Here is a 19,646-nt window from a genome sequence, read left to right as displayed (position 1 = left end):
ACAGCTGTCAACACCTCGTAAACAGATGAGGGTGGCTGTGTCCCAGTAAATCTTTACTCATAAAAACAGGTAATTTGCTAGACTTGGCTCATTCATGGGCCTGTTTGCCAACCCCTGGTATAAAGAAGGGCAAAGTTTAATTTGTTTCCTCTCCACTTGTCGGTACAAAATAAAAGAGCTGGCAGTCTTGTCTGCCTGGGGAGCCTGGGGACCTGAGGTTTAGGTACTCATGTGAGTGAGGTTCAGAGAGAAGAGCCCTAGTACTGACGAGCATTACACTGGGGAAGCGCCTGAAAAAGCCACTTTATCAGATGAGAATACCAAGTGCTTTATCATGTTTAGTCTTTCTCGTGGAAAATTGGCTTGGTTGCTTGTTTAGGGAACCTCTGGTTTAATGAAGTCACTTGCTCTTGTTGCAACTTTGCCTAAGGATAATTCAGTCATCCTGCTGACTTTTGCCTCCAGTAATAGAGACCACACTTAACTGCTGAGGTACTGACCGCTGCTTCCTGTAAAGCGGCTGCTTATCTTTCAGACAGTGCTGCCCGTGGCAGGCGGTATGTGCCTGGACACAGAACATGTAAGCCAGCATGTGCAGCTTTTCCCATTCCCCTTGGGAGACTGGGGCAGCACAGGTGGGAATTTTCTGTTGTCACCCACTTCTCAAAGGAACCCCAGGTCCTGGTTGTTTGAAAGTAAAGTGAGCTGCCTTGCATCAGGGCTCTCAGGGCCTCTGGTAGGGGTGAAGCCATAATATTCTTGTCCTGAAAGGTGTCCCAGCAGTGGTCAAGTGCAGACTGAGTTTGAGTATCGTTCATGTCCCCTGGAGTAGAGCCCAGAGCCAGTCTTCACTGTCCCACATCCATTGTGTCACCCAGGCAGTGTTATCCATAGTGTTCCCAAGGATGAGATCTCTAAGTACAGTCCATGTTGCATTGTCTGAGGATCTATTGCTTGAAATATGAAACAAGAGCAAAACAGATGCTGTTCGGCCCTTTGACATGGCATCCATTTCTAACTAAATGCTGATCCCCTTTTTATCCATTCTGTACATTTCTGAAATATTGTGCTTAAGAAATTGGTCTAAATCAAACAGCGTTTTCCCCTTCGATATACTACATTCCCACGTCAGGTGACCTTCACTTTTGACAGTGTTTCGCTCTGGGTCTGCCCCTCCCCACCCCCGTCCCCCTGCCCAACAGGTAATTCTAATCACAAATGGATGGTTGGTGGAGGGCATGCCCGCGTGACCAGTGGCACACCTGGTCTATACAGTGCCGCTTGCAACTGTGCCTTAAAGCCATCAGCCTGCCTACTCTTAGCTGATTTCATTGCACGATTAAAATAGCCAAGAAAACAAGGAATCTCGACTCTTATCTGGCTCAGAATGATGTATGCCGACTCTGCACTTCTAAAGCAGCTGGATATCCTTCAGCCAGAGCCACTCTGTTTCTCAGCCCAGTTGCTGTTTCAGTCAGGGCAGGGCATGCCCTCCGCTTGGGGAGGGCGTGCTGAGGTCCCGACCCACTGGCCAGGGCACTCATGCAAAGCTGGCTGCTTCATGATATTTAAGAAGGATCTGGACATCTGGGAGTTCCCAGCCCCTGCAAACAGGAGCCGATTTTATATTTTACCCTGAAACTATATTAAAAATAGGGATAAAGTTCTTGTGTTAACCCATAAAGCCATCTTAATACAACTGTAGCTGAAATGTTTTACAAATGTAAACATTTACAAAATGTTTTACAGTGGCAACATTGAATTTGAGTCGCTCAAGTGTTCCATGAAGTTAATAGGAAGTATCTAAAATATAGTTGAATGATGGCATCTAAATATCTCTGCATTTAGTTGGAGATTTGTGGGCAGGAGATTTTATGGAGAATCTGCAAGTTTTCTGGGACCTTTAAAAATAAGGTTTAGAATACTTGAGTCTTTATGATTAAGGAGAATATTATATCACTGTTGATTTGTAACTTACAGCTTTCCTTTTTCTCAATAGATCTAGATCACTAATGTGATTTTAATGCTTATCCTCTGTGATTTAGGGCAGTTTTGATGTATAAAATGGAACAATAGAGGACGATACATTTTTTCCCCGTGATAACTGATAAGAATTTGAAATGGAGGAGGAGAAGGTGGGTGGTGAATTGGAAGACATAGACTGATGTTTAATGAGGAACTTAGAAGCTCAGCAGGAAAGGGAGGCTCCCAAATGCCCAATATCCCCAAGGGGAAAAAGGTGGTGATTGTCAGGGACATGTGCTGGTGCTAATTACAGGGCTACCCCGGGGCCCATCCTAAGGCTGTCTGGGGGAAGAGCAGCAGGAGGGGAGGACAGAGAAGCCAGAGGCCCTGGCTGCTAGCAGAGATCTTTGCAGACCAGGGTTCTTTCTTCCAGGTGGGCCTGCGTTTACTCATATGCTGTTTGTCTATGGAAAGACTGTTAAGCTGTCAAATAGTGAACTACCTCGGTAGTTCCTGATGCCGTGATCATGGTTTTGGTCTCGTTTCTTTTAGGTTACCCCTGTTTCAGGCCAGTGCTTTTGCATTTCTGGCCCCTGCTCGAGCCATCCTGTCTTTAGATAAATGGAAATGTAACACAACAGGTAATTGCAGTTATTTCCACATATGTCATTGGGGTCCTTTAACACAGGTGATAAAAGGGAGGACTGGACATGCTGCCCTGGGTAACGTTAAATCCTTTCTGGAATCAGGCACAGAACACACAAACCAACAAACAGCTCAGAACGCTCCAATCTGTGGATCAAGTTTCTGTCTCTCTCTCTATCTACCTGTTCATCCCTAACTCCAGAGCAAGTAAGGACCAGAAGGGACCACATTTCTCTATGCTAATGAAATTGATAAGTATGGGAACAAAGAGAAAAATATTTGTGCTATTTTTCTGCCTCTTTCTTTCAGTGGATTTTATGAACCACCAGTAATCACTCTCTTTGCTGCGTCAGCATCCCTTCTCTGAAACATCTCTGCTTTTTAAGGATCTGGTTGCTTTGGTTTTCTGAAAATTACTTTCATCCCCCTCCCCTCCTCAGTGATTGTAAAGATCCTTAAGTTATCCGATAAGGTCAGAAAAAGATAAAATAAGGGATTTGAGAAAACCAGACCTGTAGTACTCTCAAAATATTGTTCCGTTTTTAGGTTCTAGGAGCAAAGTTTTCGAGCTTTCATTTCCTTCCTTGCTCCTAGGAGTTACTTTGTGGCCATAGATTGATTTGGGACTGGAGAAGGCCCTCTGTTTTATCTAGGTTTTTAAAACCGTAGGCAACCTCGCTATTGGGCATTTTAGTCAGCTGCTTGCAAGCGTTGGTCTTTGTGTGAGGCTGGCACTGGCTATGTGCATCACCAGTTCAGTCAGCTTTTGACAAGCTGGGAGCTCTCAGTCAATGAAAAAATTTGGTTAAATTAGCTTTGAGGAATCCACCTTTCAGTATGGTAAGCCATACTGTTGAAATTCAGGCATGGGCATTATTTATACAAATATACTTAAAACAGGGAGGAAATTCTTTTTAAAAAGTGAAATGAATGTGTCCTGGAAACATCATTGTCACTCCAAGAAAAATTTTATCTTTGTTTTTGTTTTCAAGATGTTTCAGTTGCCAACGGAACAGCAGAACTGTTACACACGGAGCACATCTGGTATCCCCGGATACGCGAGGTAAAAGATGAGCATTGCCTGCTCGTGGCTTCTTTGTGTTTCCTCTCAGCTTCAGTGTTGGTTGTGCCCAGGAAATTGCAGTTGCTTGCACCAAGCCCTCCTTTTCTTTTCAGCTACTTGTTTATTTCTGTCGTTAAACATGTCATTAAATCTAGATGACATCACTGTGAAATAAGGCATGCAGAAATGCATTGTGCAGCCAGAAAGTATTGTTTCTCACTCTTTTTTTTTTTTTAACTCTTTTTATTGTTGGCACTGTTACAGATAGTCCCCTTCCCCCTTCTTCCCACTTCCACCCAACCCCTGCCCTGTAGTTTCTCACTTTTCATTTCCCTCCTCCCCTCCTGACGCACCCACAGACCTGCACACTCGCGCTCCCCACGCGTAACCAGCCGAGGGGCATGGCTCCTTTGGAAGGCGCTACAGAGGCTTGTCAACAGGCAGCAGAACTATTCATTCCAGCCAAAGTGTTTGCCTACATTTGTGAAAAGAATTAAAGGATAATTGTCTACACAGAGTCCTTGAACAGAGCAGGTCGTGGGAATCCTTAGACATGAACAGTGGCTGACAGTTTATCTAGATAAATTTAAAATCTATAAGATATTCACCATTAGTTCAGAGTCAGTCCAACCGTTTTGTACAATAAAAACATTCCTTCAGAATTTTTGTCAGTAACACTGTCTTTTACATGTCCTGCAAGGGCCCACTTTTTAAAGTCAAGAACTGCAGTGTCCCTTTGAAGCTAGTTTTGAATGTCTTGTGTCTTAAATGGGAATTATAAATTACGCCTGTCTCATTTATCAGTGGAAAAGGCAAGTTGGCTTCGCATTAGGTGCACATTTCTATCATATTCTTATTTCAGTCAAGTTATCCTTAAGCTTGCTAGGCCCCAGTCACACCCGTGAATTGGCACACTTACTGTAACTTGATGTGTTGCAGAATTACCAGTTACGATTGTAGGCGGCATTGCAGTTTGTGACATATAAGCAGCTTATTCTCATGTCTGTACCCTCTCTCATTCCAGATCCAGGGGGCCATCATCATGTCCTCACTGATAGAAGTGGTCATTGGCTTCCTGGGCCTGCCCGGCGCTCTGCTAAAATACATCGGGCCCCTGACCATTACACCCACCGTGGCCCTCATTGGCCTCTCTGGTTTCCAGGCGGCGGGAGAGAGAGCGGGGAAGCACTGGGGCATCGCCATGCTGTAAGTGTGCTGAGACCACTCGGCTGTGGACAGTAAAACTCCCTTCTTCCCACACCCAGGGCCAGCCCCTTGGAACACATTCGAACCTTAGAAGATAAGTTTTATTTTTTTCTTTTAAGTCAGAATAGTCTGACAGTTTAAATTTTATTTACTTTGTGCCAGAGAACTATTGACAGGGCTTTTAGAGCCAGAGGTTGGGAAGTGACTTGCGGTCAAGGCACGCCAAAGACAGACCTGGCAGCGATGCGTAGAGGAAGGGCTGCAGGGGCTCAAACTTTGGGAAAAGGGAGGATGGTGGTTCCATTAGCTCTTCACTTTTGAGGTCATGCCAGGTCTCCTGTGCATGAAATGAAATACCTAGAAACTGAATCTTTTAGATGAGACTCAAATATAACACCGAGCCTGGCAGGAGGCAATGCTGCAGGAGGCTTTCTTGGCATCAAAGGAGACATGGCTCTTCGGGCCACGGGGAGCTCTGCACGCCTGCGGGCGGCCAGAGTCCTGCTCGTCATTGCTGGTCTTTTTGCACAGAACGTTAAGCCTATTAAAAATGTCACCTACCCATTTAAGTAATGTCAGTAAAGACATCCAAGGCTTTGATAATAGTGTAAGACTGATTATTAATTAGAACCTCAGCATTCTGTATACTACAAACAGAACCCTCTTTCCCTTGTGTGTCTATAGAGCATATATGAGTTGACCATATAATAAGAAAATGGTTCAAAGACTGGAGTTTTACCAGCCGGTAGAATTTCTAAAACAAATTAGTAATACAAGAGGGTTTACAGTTGTTTTTTTATTGCTTTGTGAAATATTCTGCAATTATTCCGCAACAGGAAGTACTTATTGAGTCTGCATCAGTGCTGTACATAACATTGTACATACTGTAAATTAAAGTACGTATCAGTGTTGTCCCCACTCACAAAGCCAAGGCACAAAGATGCACAGTTAGCTCCCCAGGATCACACAGACAGAACTGGCTGGGATGGCTCTCAAAATCCAAATAGCCTGAGTAGAACTTAACCCATAATGTTTAATCCTGCCTCTCTGTTTTAGAACGTGGTGTACCAATACAGTGAATGCTTGCATAATTGTAACGCATATATCATTAAAAATGTATGTGAAAATACCTAGGATTATTCTTAATTTTCTCTTTTCACTGAAGGTTGGCCAATACACTCCACACCAGGTTTGGTGTGTAGAAGGTATATAAGAATGCTCATTCTCCCCAGCTGGTGTGACTCAGTGGATTGAGTGCCGGCCTGAGAATCAAAAGGTTGCTGGTTTGATTCCCCATATAGGGCACATGCCTGGGATGCAGGCCAGGTCCCCAGCGGGGGGCGTGTGGAATGCAACTACATATTGATATTTCTCTCCCTTTGTTTCTCCCTCTCTTCCCCTGTCTAAAAATAAATAAACAAAATCTTAAAAAAAAAAAAAAAGGAATGCTCATTCAGTGAAATACATCTAGTTCCAAAAAGGAGAAATTGTATTTAGCATCATACAGTTAATTTAGAAATCAATGACAAAAAAAGTGAACGAACCCCCCCAAATGGCCTAGAACCTTAAAAAAAACAAAAGTTACAAATAACTTGCAGTCAGAGGTATTTATAACTTATTTATTAAAACTTTAGAATTGCTGGTAGTTTTTTTGTTTGTTTGTTTTTTAAGAGAGGGAAAGGGGAGGAGAGGTTGGGAGAGAAACATCCATGTGTGAAAAAAATGTCTATTTGTTGCCTCTCGCACATCCCTACCCAGGGACCTGGCCTATAGCCCAGGCATGTGCCCTAACTGGAATCAAACCAGCCACCTTTCTGTCTGTGGGACAACACCCAAACCATGGAGCCACACCAGTCAGGGCAGGATTGCTGATCATTTAGAGAATGATGATTGTAATGGCACTGAGCACATTTTACAGAGCAGTCAGAGTTGTTCTTGAGAAGATTCATAACCTTAAAGGCAAATAAAGCACATGAAGAGAGCTATCTTCAGAAACTAGAGAAACAGGATAAAAATGAGCCTAGTGAACCTGGGGGAAAGAATTAATAAGGGCAGAAAAAATATGAAACACATAGAGGTGATAATTCTAAAAGGTGCTCGTTTGGAGAATAATGCATAGAGTCCTGACAAGGCTATTAGATGAGAAGGCCATGCACACACAGGTAAAGGGATAAGACCACAGATCCACAGAGGGTAAGTTCAATCGATGCTCCCTGCCCCTGAATTAAAAAAAATAAAATAAAATAAAATGGGTGGTTTTCCAGAAAAGTATAAATAAGCAAAATTAACTCCTCCTCACTGTAATGTGTAACTGCTGGGGCTCCTCAGAACTTGGTCCTGGGTCACCTTCTCTCCACGTGCTTTTCTCTCCTAGAGCATCTCGTCCCTGGCATCAGCAGACAGCTGTAATGTTGGGGACTTCCATGCAAACCTGTAGCCCAGACAGCTGAACACCAGACTTAGAGCTCCAACCCCTGCCTTGTCCTCTCCTTTTGCCGTTCCACTAAACATCTCAAACTTTAATGGAAAACAGTTCCAAAGATTTGATTCCCTGTTTGCTGCCTCAACCAGCTCCTTTTCCTTTTCTGCCACTTTTCAGTCAACGGCATGATCATGCACCTAATTGCTTAAACCAGAAACCCCACAGTAGTCCTTGATTGTTTGCTTTCCCTTGTTTCCCGTGGACAAACCATTCTTCTGTCCTACCTTCAGAACATCCGCTGGGTCTGTGCTTTGGGTGGTTAGAACCAGCGCCAGTGATTGCTTCTGAACTGGTCTTCAACTTCTCTTCTGCTTCCTTCCTCTCCATTTTCAGTGCTCTAAGATGCTTGGCTGTTATCTCTTCAAAGCCTCCTCTTCTACCTCTTCCTCTTATAACTCCAATGAGACACATGCTAGAATTCTAGAAGCTGCTAAGTCTTTTTGCTGTCATGTTGCCTGAAACATCAGCCCCATGCCCCTTGTTGTTTGTTTACACCTCATGCTGGATACTCAGAGCTTTTTAGCACTGGACTTTCAAGTTTTCAGAAGTGGGAAATGATCTTGAATTATTTCATAGATGCCTTTGTTCTTCCATTCCTGCTCATCTCTTTCTGGACTTCTCAAACTCTTCCTTTACTTATCTCTCCTGTTTTCCATCTTTCATCTTTTTTCTGTATTCATAGGAATTTTCCTCAGCTTTATCTTAAATCCTTCTGCCAAGCTTTTTATTTCTGCCCTCCTATTTGTTTAAAAGATTTTATTTATTTATCTTTAGAGTGAGAAAAAGGGAGGGAGAAAGAGAGGGAGAGAAACATCAATGTGTGGGAGATACATCGATCTTCTGCCTCGCACACCTGCAACTGAGGACCTGGCCCACAACCCAGGCATGTGCTCTGACTGGGAATTGAACCAACGACCTTTTGGTTCACAGGTTGGCACTCATTCCACTGAGCCACACCGGCCAGGGCCTGTCTTATAGTTTTTAATTGCCAAGAGCTCATCTTTTTACTTGGGGTGTTGGTTCAGTGAGGGCAGGCCTCAGCACCCCCAAGCACCTGGCTCACCATCCGTCACAGTAGGCAGTTAGTAAGCATGTTGTAACTAAGTGAGGGGAGGACCGGAGTCAGGGTTTGGGGCTGCGTACACCTATGACCAAGGGAAAAGACAAGAGTATTGTCAAAAGACTTTCATCTCTAAAAGAAGCCCTGGACTTCAGTGGTTAGACAGTGAGTGAGTGAATGCATCTTCAAGGAAGACAGAATTTCTGTACTTTTTAAACTGTTTTGGAGCTTTGGAAAAGAAGGGAAAGGTCTCAGTCAGCTTTATCTTAATGGCAAATATTGACAGAGCTAATGCAAAAGGGTGAGTGTGGTCAACTTTTTCCTTCCAGGAAATGTGGAAAACTCTGAGCTGAGTTCAGTTATGTTTAGGTAGCATACAAAGTTCAGCATCTTTCTCTACTGAAAGGCTCCTTGAACTCTTTTAAAACTCAAGTGTGCAGAAGACTTCCGAAAAGGACCTTTGTATCCAGTTCTTTACACACCTGTATTTTTAAGCTGTAAACATGGGAAGACTGTTCTTTGGAACATGGTTTGGAAAAAGGCTGCTACAATGCAATAAAATAACAATGAATTTTGTGTTATTTCAGGAGCTCAAAGATGGTTATTAGGAAATTTATTAATGAAATCCATTATGGGTCTCTGTGGATTTTATTAATAAAAACTGTGGCTTAAAAAAAAATGAAATTCAACCATATATCCATGCCACAAACTCTTAGCAACATGGGAATAGAAAAAGCTTTTATGAGTAAGATTTTAATGAAAATGCCTCATTCTCTAATTGTAAAAGAATTAAATCAGGCCTGCCTATTCTAATCAGAAACCAAGGTAAACATGTTAATTAATACCAGTATCACTTAAAGTTACCTGAACGTGTTAACCAATGCCCAAGACAAGAAAATAAAGTAATTTGGAACAATACCAGAAGGGTCAGGGAGAAATTAAGTTACAATCGAGAGCTTAATAGCAATACTGTGGTCCTGGGACAGGAATGACTTTGGTAGAGTAGCACAGGAGGGATAGAAATAGCAGCAAGAAAAATTCATATTTAACATGTGATATATGAAATCAGTGGGAAATGGAAGAATTCTGTAGGAAAAATTAGATAATTATTTGCAAAAAGTTAGATTCCTAGTTTATAACAGATTATATTTCAGTTAAGACAGTGTAGAAAATAAAACTATGAAAAGCATTAGGAGAAAGCCTACATAAACATTTAATCATAAGACAGGAAAGACCTTGCCGTGGCCAGGCAACTCAGTTGCTTGGAATATCATCCCTTACACCAAAGAGGTTGGTTCGATCCTCGGTCAGGGCACACATGAAGGGAGGACCCCAAAAATAGCATTTATTTATAAAAAATTGTGTATTCTTACATGCTTAAACTTCAGTCCTCTGCAAAGTACTGTCCATTTGATGTAATACACCTATCGAGACTTTTTTCCATTGCACACAATTTTTGAACTCACTGATTTTGATGCCTGTTAGTGCTTCTGCCATTTTTTGTTTCACCCCTTCCACATTGACAAAACATTTCCTTTTGAGAACTTTTTTTCTTCTGGGGAAACAAAAGTCTCACAGGGCAAGGTTGGGTGAATAGGGAGGGTGGGGTATGGGGGTCATGCCATTTTTGGTTAAAAACTGCTGAACCATCAGCGCGGTGTGGGCAGGTGTGCTGTAAATCAGCCATCACAAAATGGGCAAACACGTTGAAAGAGAGTTCAAAAAAAAATTCACTGAAGCCGAAAGCAGCCTCTTACAGCAATGCCAGCTGGTGCACTGGTACAGAAGGGTTCCTAGAGTACTCACCTATTTGGGGAGCCTGTACTACAATGGGGCCGCCTTCCAGAAGATAATCCCAGTTTTTGGGGGGTGTCCCTCCTTTGTACCTAGGTTGCTAGTTTGATCCCCAGTTAGGGTGCATAGGGTACATATGCCGCTCCCCTCTCTAAAAATCAATACACATCTCCTCAGGTGAGGGTTAAAAAAACAAACGAGAAGATCTTAAAGCAGATAATTGAAAAGAGAAAGATCGATGGATTTTACTTCTGATGCACTTAAAACTATCAACCAACCACTGAAACTAAATTATGAATGAATCTGGGAAAAGATTTATAGCAAATTGATGAGAAAGGCTAATGTCTCCAATTCATAGTATTTCATTAATTAGAGAGTCCCAGTGGAGTAATGGACGAAGGATATATGAGCAGTCATATAACAATAAAAGGAAATATAAATAGCCAATTAATATTTGAGAAGGGGTACCCTCCCCACCCAGTTATCAAAGTGCATATTCATAGGGATTCCCACAGCAGTGAGGGTAGCGGTGGTGGGTCAGGTTGTGAAGTCACTCCAGTAGAACTGGCATTTAGAGACACATTCTTAGGGGAGGGTAAATGTGGTGACATTTCTAACTCCATGCTTAGGTCCTTGATGGGAACTGTGTTTTTCTTGTCAGAACTTTTTGTTTACTTTTCTTAGGGATCATTTCAAACCTATGCAAAAGTAGAATAGTACACCAAGCCCTCCTGTAGGTCCTGGAACACTCAAGAGAAATCTCGTTTTATCTATATCCCTGAAAACATTTAAATTCTAACCATTTGAAGTTTAACAGTAATTAAGCAGGGAAGTCTAAAGTAAAGTAATCCCCATCCTCAAAAAAAATATGCTCATGGTTAAGCAGTAAAAATTTAATATTCTTTCATATTTCTTCTTTAGGCATAAGTACAAACATGTACATACACAGCTTTGCCATTATATTATTTTAAAATTTGACTTTTACCCCAACATTTATTGTTGGGCTCACCTTTCCAAGGCAGTGTGTTTAGATGTATTTCAATCTTTGTAAAATTGCACTATGTTAAATAGTATGAAATAGTTTATAATTTATTAAGCCATTCCCCAGTTGATACTCATGAATGTTGTTTAAAATATTTACTGCTGCAAACAATGCTGAACTGAGTAATTCATATGTAATGAATGAATATTAAATGATAATGAGATTTTTTAAATTAATAAAATTGGCAGAGATTTAAAGGTATGATAAGTGCTACAGAGAGTAGCAAGTACATGTTCTTGGCCCCTGTACATTTACCCAACCTTTCTCTACATATTTGGCAGTTTGTTTCAGAAGCTTTTAAGTAAGTTACTTACTGTTTGATAGATCTGTGATAGACCTAGGAACTTATCATCGGGAGATACTCAGGCAGGTGCCAGGGACCAGGGACCGGCAGTGCTTCACGGTTTCTGTTGCTCCCAGTGTCGCACTGTATGGGAATTGTTAGGATGTGCTACGTCTGTAGGACGGAATGCGGAGCCGCCAGTAAGATGCTGGTGCAGATCTCCACCTGTCGAGGTCATGGCATTAATAGGGGCTACAAGCTGGTTGGGAAGCGGCATGTAAAGCGCAATTACACTTTGGGTCAGATGATGACCTGTTTGTGCTCCGAGGGCAAGGATGACGACAGGCAGTCTTGTCTCCCTCTCTAATCCCAGGATGACCCATAAAAATCCCAAGAGTGGGAGCTGTTTGGAATCACAGACCAGAGTGCTGCAGGGTTGTCGCCAGTGGTAGGATGATGAGTTAGTTGATCTTGAGGATTTTGTCTTTTTTTGCTTCTCTTTCTTCTATAATTTTCCTGCATTTTAGTATGTATTTCTTGAATATTTGTAAGGTAAAAGAAAGGTCAGCCAGCAAGCCATATGTAAATATGAAGTGGAAAGAGCTAGTTAGCTGTGGTGGACAGAACCCTGGTCTGAGGATCTGGGCCTCAGATCCTTGTCCCTTTTCTGCTCAGCCAAAGTGTGTAAACCTTGGCACATCCCCCATCTCCTGCCTCTTCTGTGGGACTGCCTGCCCCACCTGCCCCACAGACAGCTCATATTGCCATGTATAATGCATTCCCATGTATCGTGCGCACCCACATTTTGGGCCCAAACTTTCAGGAGAAAATTTGTTTTAATTTTTTAATTCAATTATTTATTTATTTATATTTAGATACTTGTTTATTTGTATTATAAAGAAATTTTAGCATTTGTTTTTGAACACATTATGGTACAAGAAATTTTACGTAACAGTAATCACAAAACACAAGAACAGATACAAAGTACAAGAAATTTTAAAAAGAATTAAAAACATTTATATAGATAGGGAAGTAGCAGTACCCATGTATAATGCACATCCTTATTTTTCCCTCAAAAATTTGGGCAAAAATGTGTGCATTATACACAGCAAAATATGGTATATTTGAGGGTGAACATGAATTTGAAACAGATGGATATTAGAGTGGGAAGAAAATGAAGTGCTCATCTGCCCAGCCCACTCACTTAATTTGTGCTGCCAGAGTTGGGCCTGATACCTGGATGTCCTTCCCTGAGTTTTGTGTATATCCCTCATTCATTTTTAAATGTGCTTGGAAAAGTGACCGTCACAGACCACGTGTAATTGTCAGGTGGGTTGTCACCTGAAATAATGATAATAATAGAAGACTTGGGGTCTTTTTGGATCTCAGAGTGTTTACTTTAAAATAAATCAATTGGCATTTTTATCCATATTTTATTGATTGTGCTATTACAGTTGCACCAATTTTTTCCCCTTTGCCCCCTCCCATTCATACCCCCTTCCCTCCAGCAATCCCCTCTCCCCCCCAGTTTCATGTCCATGGATCGTGCATATACGTTCTTTGGCTTCTCCATTTCCTATACTGTTCTTAACGCCCCCCTGTCTATTTTGTACCAACCATTTATGCTGCTTATTCCCTGCACCTTTGTCCTCATTCTCCCCCTTCCCCCTCTGACCTGATAACCTCCAAATGGTATCTGTCTCTATGATTCTGTTCCTGTTATGGCTGTTTGCTTAGGTGTTTCTTTTTTAATTTTATTTCAGTTGATAGTTGTGAAGTTGTTGCCCTTTTAATGTTCATAGTTTTGATCTTCTTTTCTTAGATAAGTCCCTTTAACATTTCTTGTAATAATGGCTTGGTGATAATGAACTCCTTTAGCTTTACCTTGTCTGAGAAGCACTTTATCTGCCCTTCAGTCCAAATGATAGCTTTGCTGGATAGAGTAATCTAGGTTGTAGGTCCTTGCTTTTCATCACTTTGAATACTTCTTACCAGTCTCTTCTTGCCTGCAGTTTCTTTAGAGAAATCCGCTGATAGTCTTATGGGAACTCCATTGTAGGTAACTCTCTTTTTCTCCTGCTGCTTTTAAGATTCTTTATCTCTGACCTTTGGCATTTTAATAATGATGTATCTTGGTGTGGTCCCCTTTGGGTCCAACTTGTTTGCAACTCTCTGTGCCTCCTGGACTTGTATGTCTATTTCCATTGCCAAATTAGGGAAGTTTTCTTTCTTTTTTTTTTTTTTCCAAGTAAGTTTTCAATTATTTTCTCTTCCTCTTCTCCTTCTGGCATCCCTATGATTCAGATGTTGGCACATTTGAAGATGTCCCAGAGTCTTTTTATACTGTCCTCATTTTTTTTTGAATTCTTGTTTCTTCTTTCTGTTCTGGTTGATCGTTTATTTCTTCCTTATGTTTCAAATTGTTGATTTGAATCCTGGCTTCCTTCCCTTCACTGTTGGTTCCCTATAGATTTTTTTTTATTTCACTTCATGAAACCTTCATTTCTTCCTTTATGTTGTTGCTATGCTCAGTGAGTTCTTTGAGCATCCTGATCCACCAGTGTTTTGAACTCTGCAACTTCTAGGTTAGTTATCTCTATTTTGTTTGGTTCTTTTTCTAGGGTTTTGTTCAGTTCTTTCATTTGGGCCATATTTCTTTGTCTCCTCAATTCGGCGGCCTCCCTGTGTTTGTTTCTGTGTATCAGGTAGAGCTGCTTTTGCTCCCTGTCTTAGTAGTGTGGCCTTTTGCAGAAAAGGCACCTGTAAACTGTGTGGGACAGTTGCTTAGGTAATGAAGCAACCTGCTTCACTGCTTTGTGTCTCTGTGTGGGGGATGGGCTCCGAGAGGGGGCTCTGCTGCTGCCTGGCCTGTGGAGATTGCTCGGCACTGACCCCGTTTCCAGTCACTTCACCCACTCCCCGTATATGACTCGTGCCTTTCCACGTGTGGCCCTGGTGCTAAACCCCAGAGTGGGTGGGTTTGTGCATGTTCTAAGACTGTGCAGGCCCTTTGAAGTGGAGATTCCTGAAAATCCAGCAGTTTCTTCTGCCACCTCAATCCCCACTGATTTTTATAGCCACAAGTTATGAGAGTTTATCTTCCCGTTGTTGGAACCCTGTGTTGTGCGGTCTGGCCTGGGGTTGGGATCACTGTCTTCTACCAAGGTATCCCTCTTGATTTTTATCCACCACACGGGAATGTGGGACTGCCTGTGTCCATTCTGCTGCCGCCTCTCCTCGCCATACCACATTTCCTCATCTCTGTCCATTTCCTCGTCTCCACCCCTCCTACCCATCAGGATGAATGTGACTTCTTTGAATCCCTGGTTGTCGGACTTCCTACAGTTTGATTTTCTGGCAGTTCTGGGTGTTGTTTTGAGATTTAGTTGTAATCCTTTCTGTGGTTGCGTGAGGAGGTAAAGCGTGTCAGCTACACTTCCACATTTACCAGAAGTTCAATAGCATTTTTTAAGACATGAAAATTTGATGTTGGTCTATGTTTAAATCAGTTTTAGTCTCTCTCATTGTTACGCTGTTTTTGTTATTGTTGGTGAACTTCATCATCCCAGGGAAATTGGAATCACTTGAGCACTGTGCGTGTTTTTAACCTTGAACTGGTACTGACTTTGTGGTGGGGCAGAGACCCCCGTCACCAGGCCAGCAAAGCGCCCGAGAGGTGGGGAGGCAGTGGAGCAGCACAGGCCTGTTCTCCAGCTGGCCGCAGTCTGCACTTCATTAGGCATGTGACAGTGAAACTGCACTTGACCTGCTGTCAGTGGAGCTGATAATTCCTTCTCAGCAGTTGGAACTGTGCCTGGGAACAATTAGGCTTAGCTTTGACAGAGAATCCACTCTTCTGCCAATTCTACCTTCAGTTGTAAGTGAAAGAGTGTGTCCCAATGGGTGATGAAACACATCATTGTATGCCTTTCTTGTTTCAGCAATGGGAGTCCATCCCACATCCGCCACACTCGGCACTGAACTGATGAGGATGTGTCAGATCCTGCTTCAGGGAAGTCACCTGCCATCACTGCCTGCTGTAGCCCTTGCTGCAGCTGGGTCAGAAGTGTAGGCTCAGGGTAAAGGGACTTCAGAGCCAGCCCAGACATCCCAGCCCTTAGGACCCATGTTGCAAAGTGGTTTGGAGTCCAGACTGTAGGGCTAGCCCTCTGGCCCACTCACCCTGCAAACTCTAGCTACATGATCTTGGACCACAGGCTGTTTCTCTAAAGTGGATGATCACAGAAGCCACTGCGAAGGCCGAGGTGATGGGTGGGAAGACCTTCATGTAATGTGTGACACACAAACCTCAGGGATGTTATTGGTGTTGTATTCTGCTGTATATACCTTTCTTAAATATTGAAGCTTTTTGCTTTTTAAAAGTAATTTAAGCTCTTTATAAGTAAATCAAAAAATATAGAAAAGTAGAAGAAAGTTGCGTATTATATCACCACTTGAGGCCAATTCCTGTGAGCATTTTGGATCCCATCTTTACCGTTTGCACATATATGTGTGCGTATGTGTGATGTGTGTACACGTGCACTTGTGCAGTAGTTGCTTGTTTTTGGTTAATTTGTAGTTGTAACTATACAGTGCTCTATGTTGTATCTGGCAGCTTGTCTTTTTCTCTTACAGAGCATGGCTTTTCCCATCAGTGTGTATATCCTTTGGGTTTTCTTATTCTATTACGGGAAGTTTAGCCAAAACATTTATATTATGGTAACTTTCATTTCTGCATCAAGAAGTGCTAAGAAAAAAAGTTCTAATATTTTTTGCAAAAATGGCATTTACAAAAGATATGATTTCCCAGGTAATAGTTAAGAGGACTAGCAGCTTTCTAGAGAAGTGAGTTGAACACATGCGACCACTTTGCCATTAAAGCTTTGAGTAATATTTTAAAATGCAGACAAACAGCTTTTAAACTTGTTTATTTTCTTTTTCTCCTCAGGACAATTTTCCTAGTATTACTGTTTTCTCAATATGCCAGAAATGTTAAATTTCCTCTCCCAATTTACAAATCCAAGAAAGGATGGACTGCCTACAAGTTGCAGCTTTTCAAAATGTTCCCTGTAAGTAGTTATATTTTTTTCTCCTGACCATATTGCCCTTAGTTCATTATGTAAAGTGTTTACCGGGGGTTGGGGGGGGGAACTATGTTTATGTCGTGCCATTGGGGTACTAAGGACCACCCAAATTGTTATGGATTTCAAGTTAAAGTGGTAGAAGCTTCTGATTCTGAAATCCTTTGGGGGTGATAGACTAATCCTGGGACTGGGAGAGCTCTGCAGGCACCTTGCCCATTTTCTGTGTTTTACTAGCCAGACTTAGGGTTAAAGTAACTTTAGCTGCATAAAACTGCTCTCCCTAAATGTGATTCCATTCAGGGAATAGGTTTTCAGCAGATCTGTTACGGGTTATTTGAGTGCAGCACTGACAGTGGTGGGTTCTGTGGTGTGGTACTGAGGCTGCAGAAAGGCATGTGTTTTGCCAGCAACCACCACCCCCGTAGCCTGACAGACTTTTTTTTTGGACCACTTCAGATCATCCTGGCCATCCTTGTGTCCTGGCTGCTCTGCTTCATCTTCACAGTGACAGATGTCTTCCCTCCTGACAGTGCAAAGTATGGCTTCTATGCTCGGACAGATGCCAGGCAGGGTGTGCTGCTGGTCGCCCCGTGGTTTAAGGTTCCGTACCCATGTAAGTATTCCAGGGGCCAGAGCAAGCAGGAGCTCACAGGGGCAACTTAGAGGAGCTGGAGGTTGGCAGAGGGCCCTGCGGCAGGAAGAGCCTTCTTTGTCCCAGCAGGTCTTACTATCCTGGTCATTAGAGCATTCGACCCCTAAAGAAGGGAGACGCTATCACTGGAGGGCCATAATTAACACACAGAGACAAACCAGCTCCCCTCACAGATCAACCGGTTGGTTCTTACTGGTTCCACTAGGGTGACATCCTGGACAAGAGGTTTCTTCTGGGGTTTGAGGTCTAGTGCTAGGATTTAAGGGCAGCTGCTTAGGAACACAAACAGAGCTACTGAGGGCCCAAGCACCCGGCTTGAGTGGGAGGGGTCCGAAGATTAGCAAGCAAACTGCTGAAGCATGATGAATTTGTATAATCCTTTAGTGGGGAGCTATAATCTCTCTTTAAATTTGGTCACAGCTATCAGAGGTAAACTGACACTCACAAATGGATGGAAGGTGGATCTTAAGATATGAGTGTTGGATAAGTCTTGGTAAGGTGATGGGGGAAGCAGTCCCCAGTGAGGTATCATTTTGATTCACATTGACCACCTTCTAGACTCTTCCCCCAAAGTGACTCGTGTGAACCTAGTCGTTATTGATGCTTGCTGGTTCTGTTGTGAGGACTCTGTTCTGGCATTTGGGGTTTTAATTAGAACTGAAACCTGAGCTTAGTAAGGCTGTGCTAATTTATTCCCCTGTTTAGTGATCACACCTTCACATTTTATAATGACAAGGAGAAAAAGCAGGAAAAACCAAGAATATTAAGATTGGGCCCGAGACAACTGTTGTAAGCATGTTAAATGATGGTGACATTGGCAGTTGTCCCTTCTGTTCCTGACACATTTACAAACACTTTAAAAAGTGTATCTTTCTACAGAACACTCTCATCACACCATATGGTCTATGTATGTGTTTATGTATACCTCTTCTTTTGTCAAAAAAGTGCATAGTTCATAAGTATACATATAATTTGAAACAAAATGAGAATAAAGGTCAATTGTTGGAGCAGTCAGGAGGCGGTCTGGGAGAGCAGGCTAGAGGAAGCCCCCCAGCACAAGCCAGGTGGCCCCCCGCCTGTGCGGGCGGCTCCTGAGAGGAGCACACGTGGAAACGCCGAGGGCCGCCTGGGAAGCAGCTGTGCCGCTGCCGAGACAGCGCTGTCCGGCTCCTGCTCGTGACAGCCCTTCACTGCCGTGAGCCGCTCTGTTGCCAAAGCGCCCCTGGGAAAAGCTGCCCCAGAAACCAGGAGGGTGTAGTGTGTTCAGTACTCCGATTACTGGGCTTAAATTGGAGATTGGTTTTCAAGTATGTTTTTGTCTTTAGCACACTAAGAGGTACCTGGATTGGTTGTTGAAATACAGATTTCGGGCCCAAAATGTCAACAGTGCTGAGGTTGAATAATACTGCTGTAAAGTGACAACACAATTTAAGGTTGTAGTTAAAGGGGAAGATGAAATAACGGTAAACAGAGAAGGTGGGAGGCAGCAAGGTTTTAAATGTACATATAATATGAAGAAAATGGGGTCCAAAATTTAGAAGATTACAGATTTAAAATGTTGGAATAGATGGAATAAAGATTTTATAAATCAAAATTAAGGACTTCAAGCACAATGGGGAAAATAATAGAAAACAGTAGGAATAAAGAGACTAGGGAAGTAAAAGTATCTGAAAATTAGTAAATGGCAAACTAAAATAAGAATCCCTCCCCTAAATCCATACACTAGAATGAAGCCACCACGTGACATCAGCAGTAAGATAACCACAGAAAAGATTATTTAGAAAATACAAAATGCTGCTTGATAAGAAATCATCTGCATGAGAAAAATTTATTCCAAACCCACCCAGAGATGAGATGTTGACCAAACCTGTTGCTGGGGGACATAGAACTCATGTGAGCCATTGTCTGGACACACATTTTGACCCTCTGACCGTGGGCCTCTCTGTCCTCTGTCTGCTCCCGCGGGGTAAAGTAGCCCCGGGTGGGAGCAGCTCTGTCTTCATATGCACTCAAGGCCAATGAGTATTCTGCTCCTCTTCGTGTGTCACCTTTTTCTTCCCAAACCTGAGGCTGCTCCCCTTTAGCTATGAGACAGACGCCAAGCGCCTCTAGGTAGCACATGGAGCCCTTCCCCAGCCTGCCCTCCCCATGCCACACTTGCCCGCTGCTGAGCGCTGGCCCGTTGCTGTGTGCTTGGTTCCGCCCTTCTGCTGATGCTCGGTCTGTTGCCCGTCCAGAACGCCCTGTCCACTCCTCTCCTGCTCTCCAGACCCTCCCTGCGCAGGGACTCTCCTTTTCCTGACCCTGATTTGTACTCACTGTGACCCACTTTGGGTTGCCTTCCTTAGATGCCTCACCATTACACTGTTC

The 19,646-nt window shown here is 42.8% G+C and overlaps 1 protein-coding gene across 4 annotated transcripts in view; it reads left to right on the top strand.

Moving 5' to 3' along the window:
• The window catches only part of SLC23A2 (solute carrier family 23 member 2), a 124,570-nt gene that overhangs the window by 88,461 nt on the left and 16,463 nt on the right, over positions 1-19,646 (top strand). For 3 of the 4 annotated variants that reach the window (XM_054574001.1, XM_054574000.1, XM_054574002.1), the window contains 5 exons: positions 2,518-2,606; positions 3,603-3,673; positions 4,698-4,879; positions 16,489-16,609; positions 17,081-17,237. In XM_054574001.1, coding sequence (XP_054429976.1) covers positions 2,518-2,606; positions 3,603-3,673; positions 4,698-4,879; positions 16,489-16,609; positions 17,081-17,237 — 620 coding nt within the window. The remainder of the gene's footprint in view (positions 1-2,517; positions 2,607-3,602; positions 3,674-4,697; positions 4,880-16,488; positions 16,610-17,080; positions 17,238-19,646) is intronic. The other variant, XM_054574003.1, reaches the window with a different exon arrangement.

Source organism: Pteronotus mesoamericanus, unplaced genomic scaffold (genome assembly GCF_021234165.1).
Source record: "Pteronotus mesoamericanus isolate MK-2021 breed Mesoamerican mustached bat unplaced genomic scaffold, CSHL_Meso_final contig_25, whole genome shotgun sequence".
Classification (NCBI taxonomy): Eukaryota; Metazoa; Chordata; class Mammalia; order Chiroptera; family Mormoopidae; genus Pteronotus; species Pteronotus mesoamericanus.
This window is presented reverse-complemented; position numbering and strand designations above follow the sequence as displayed.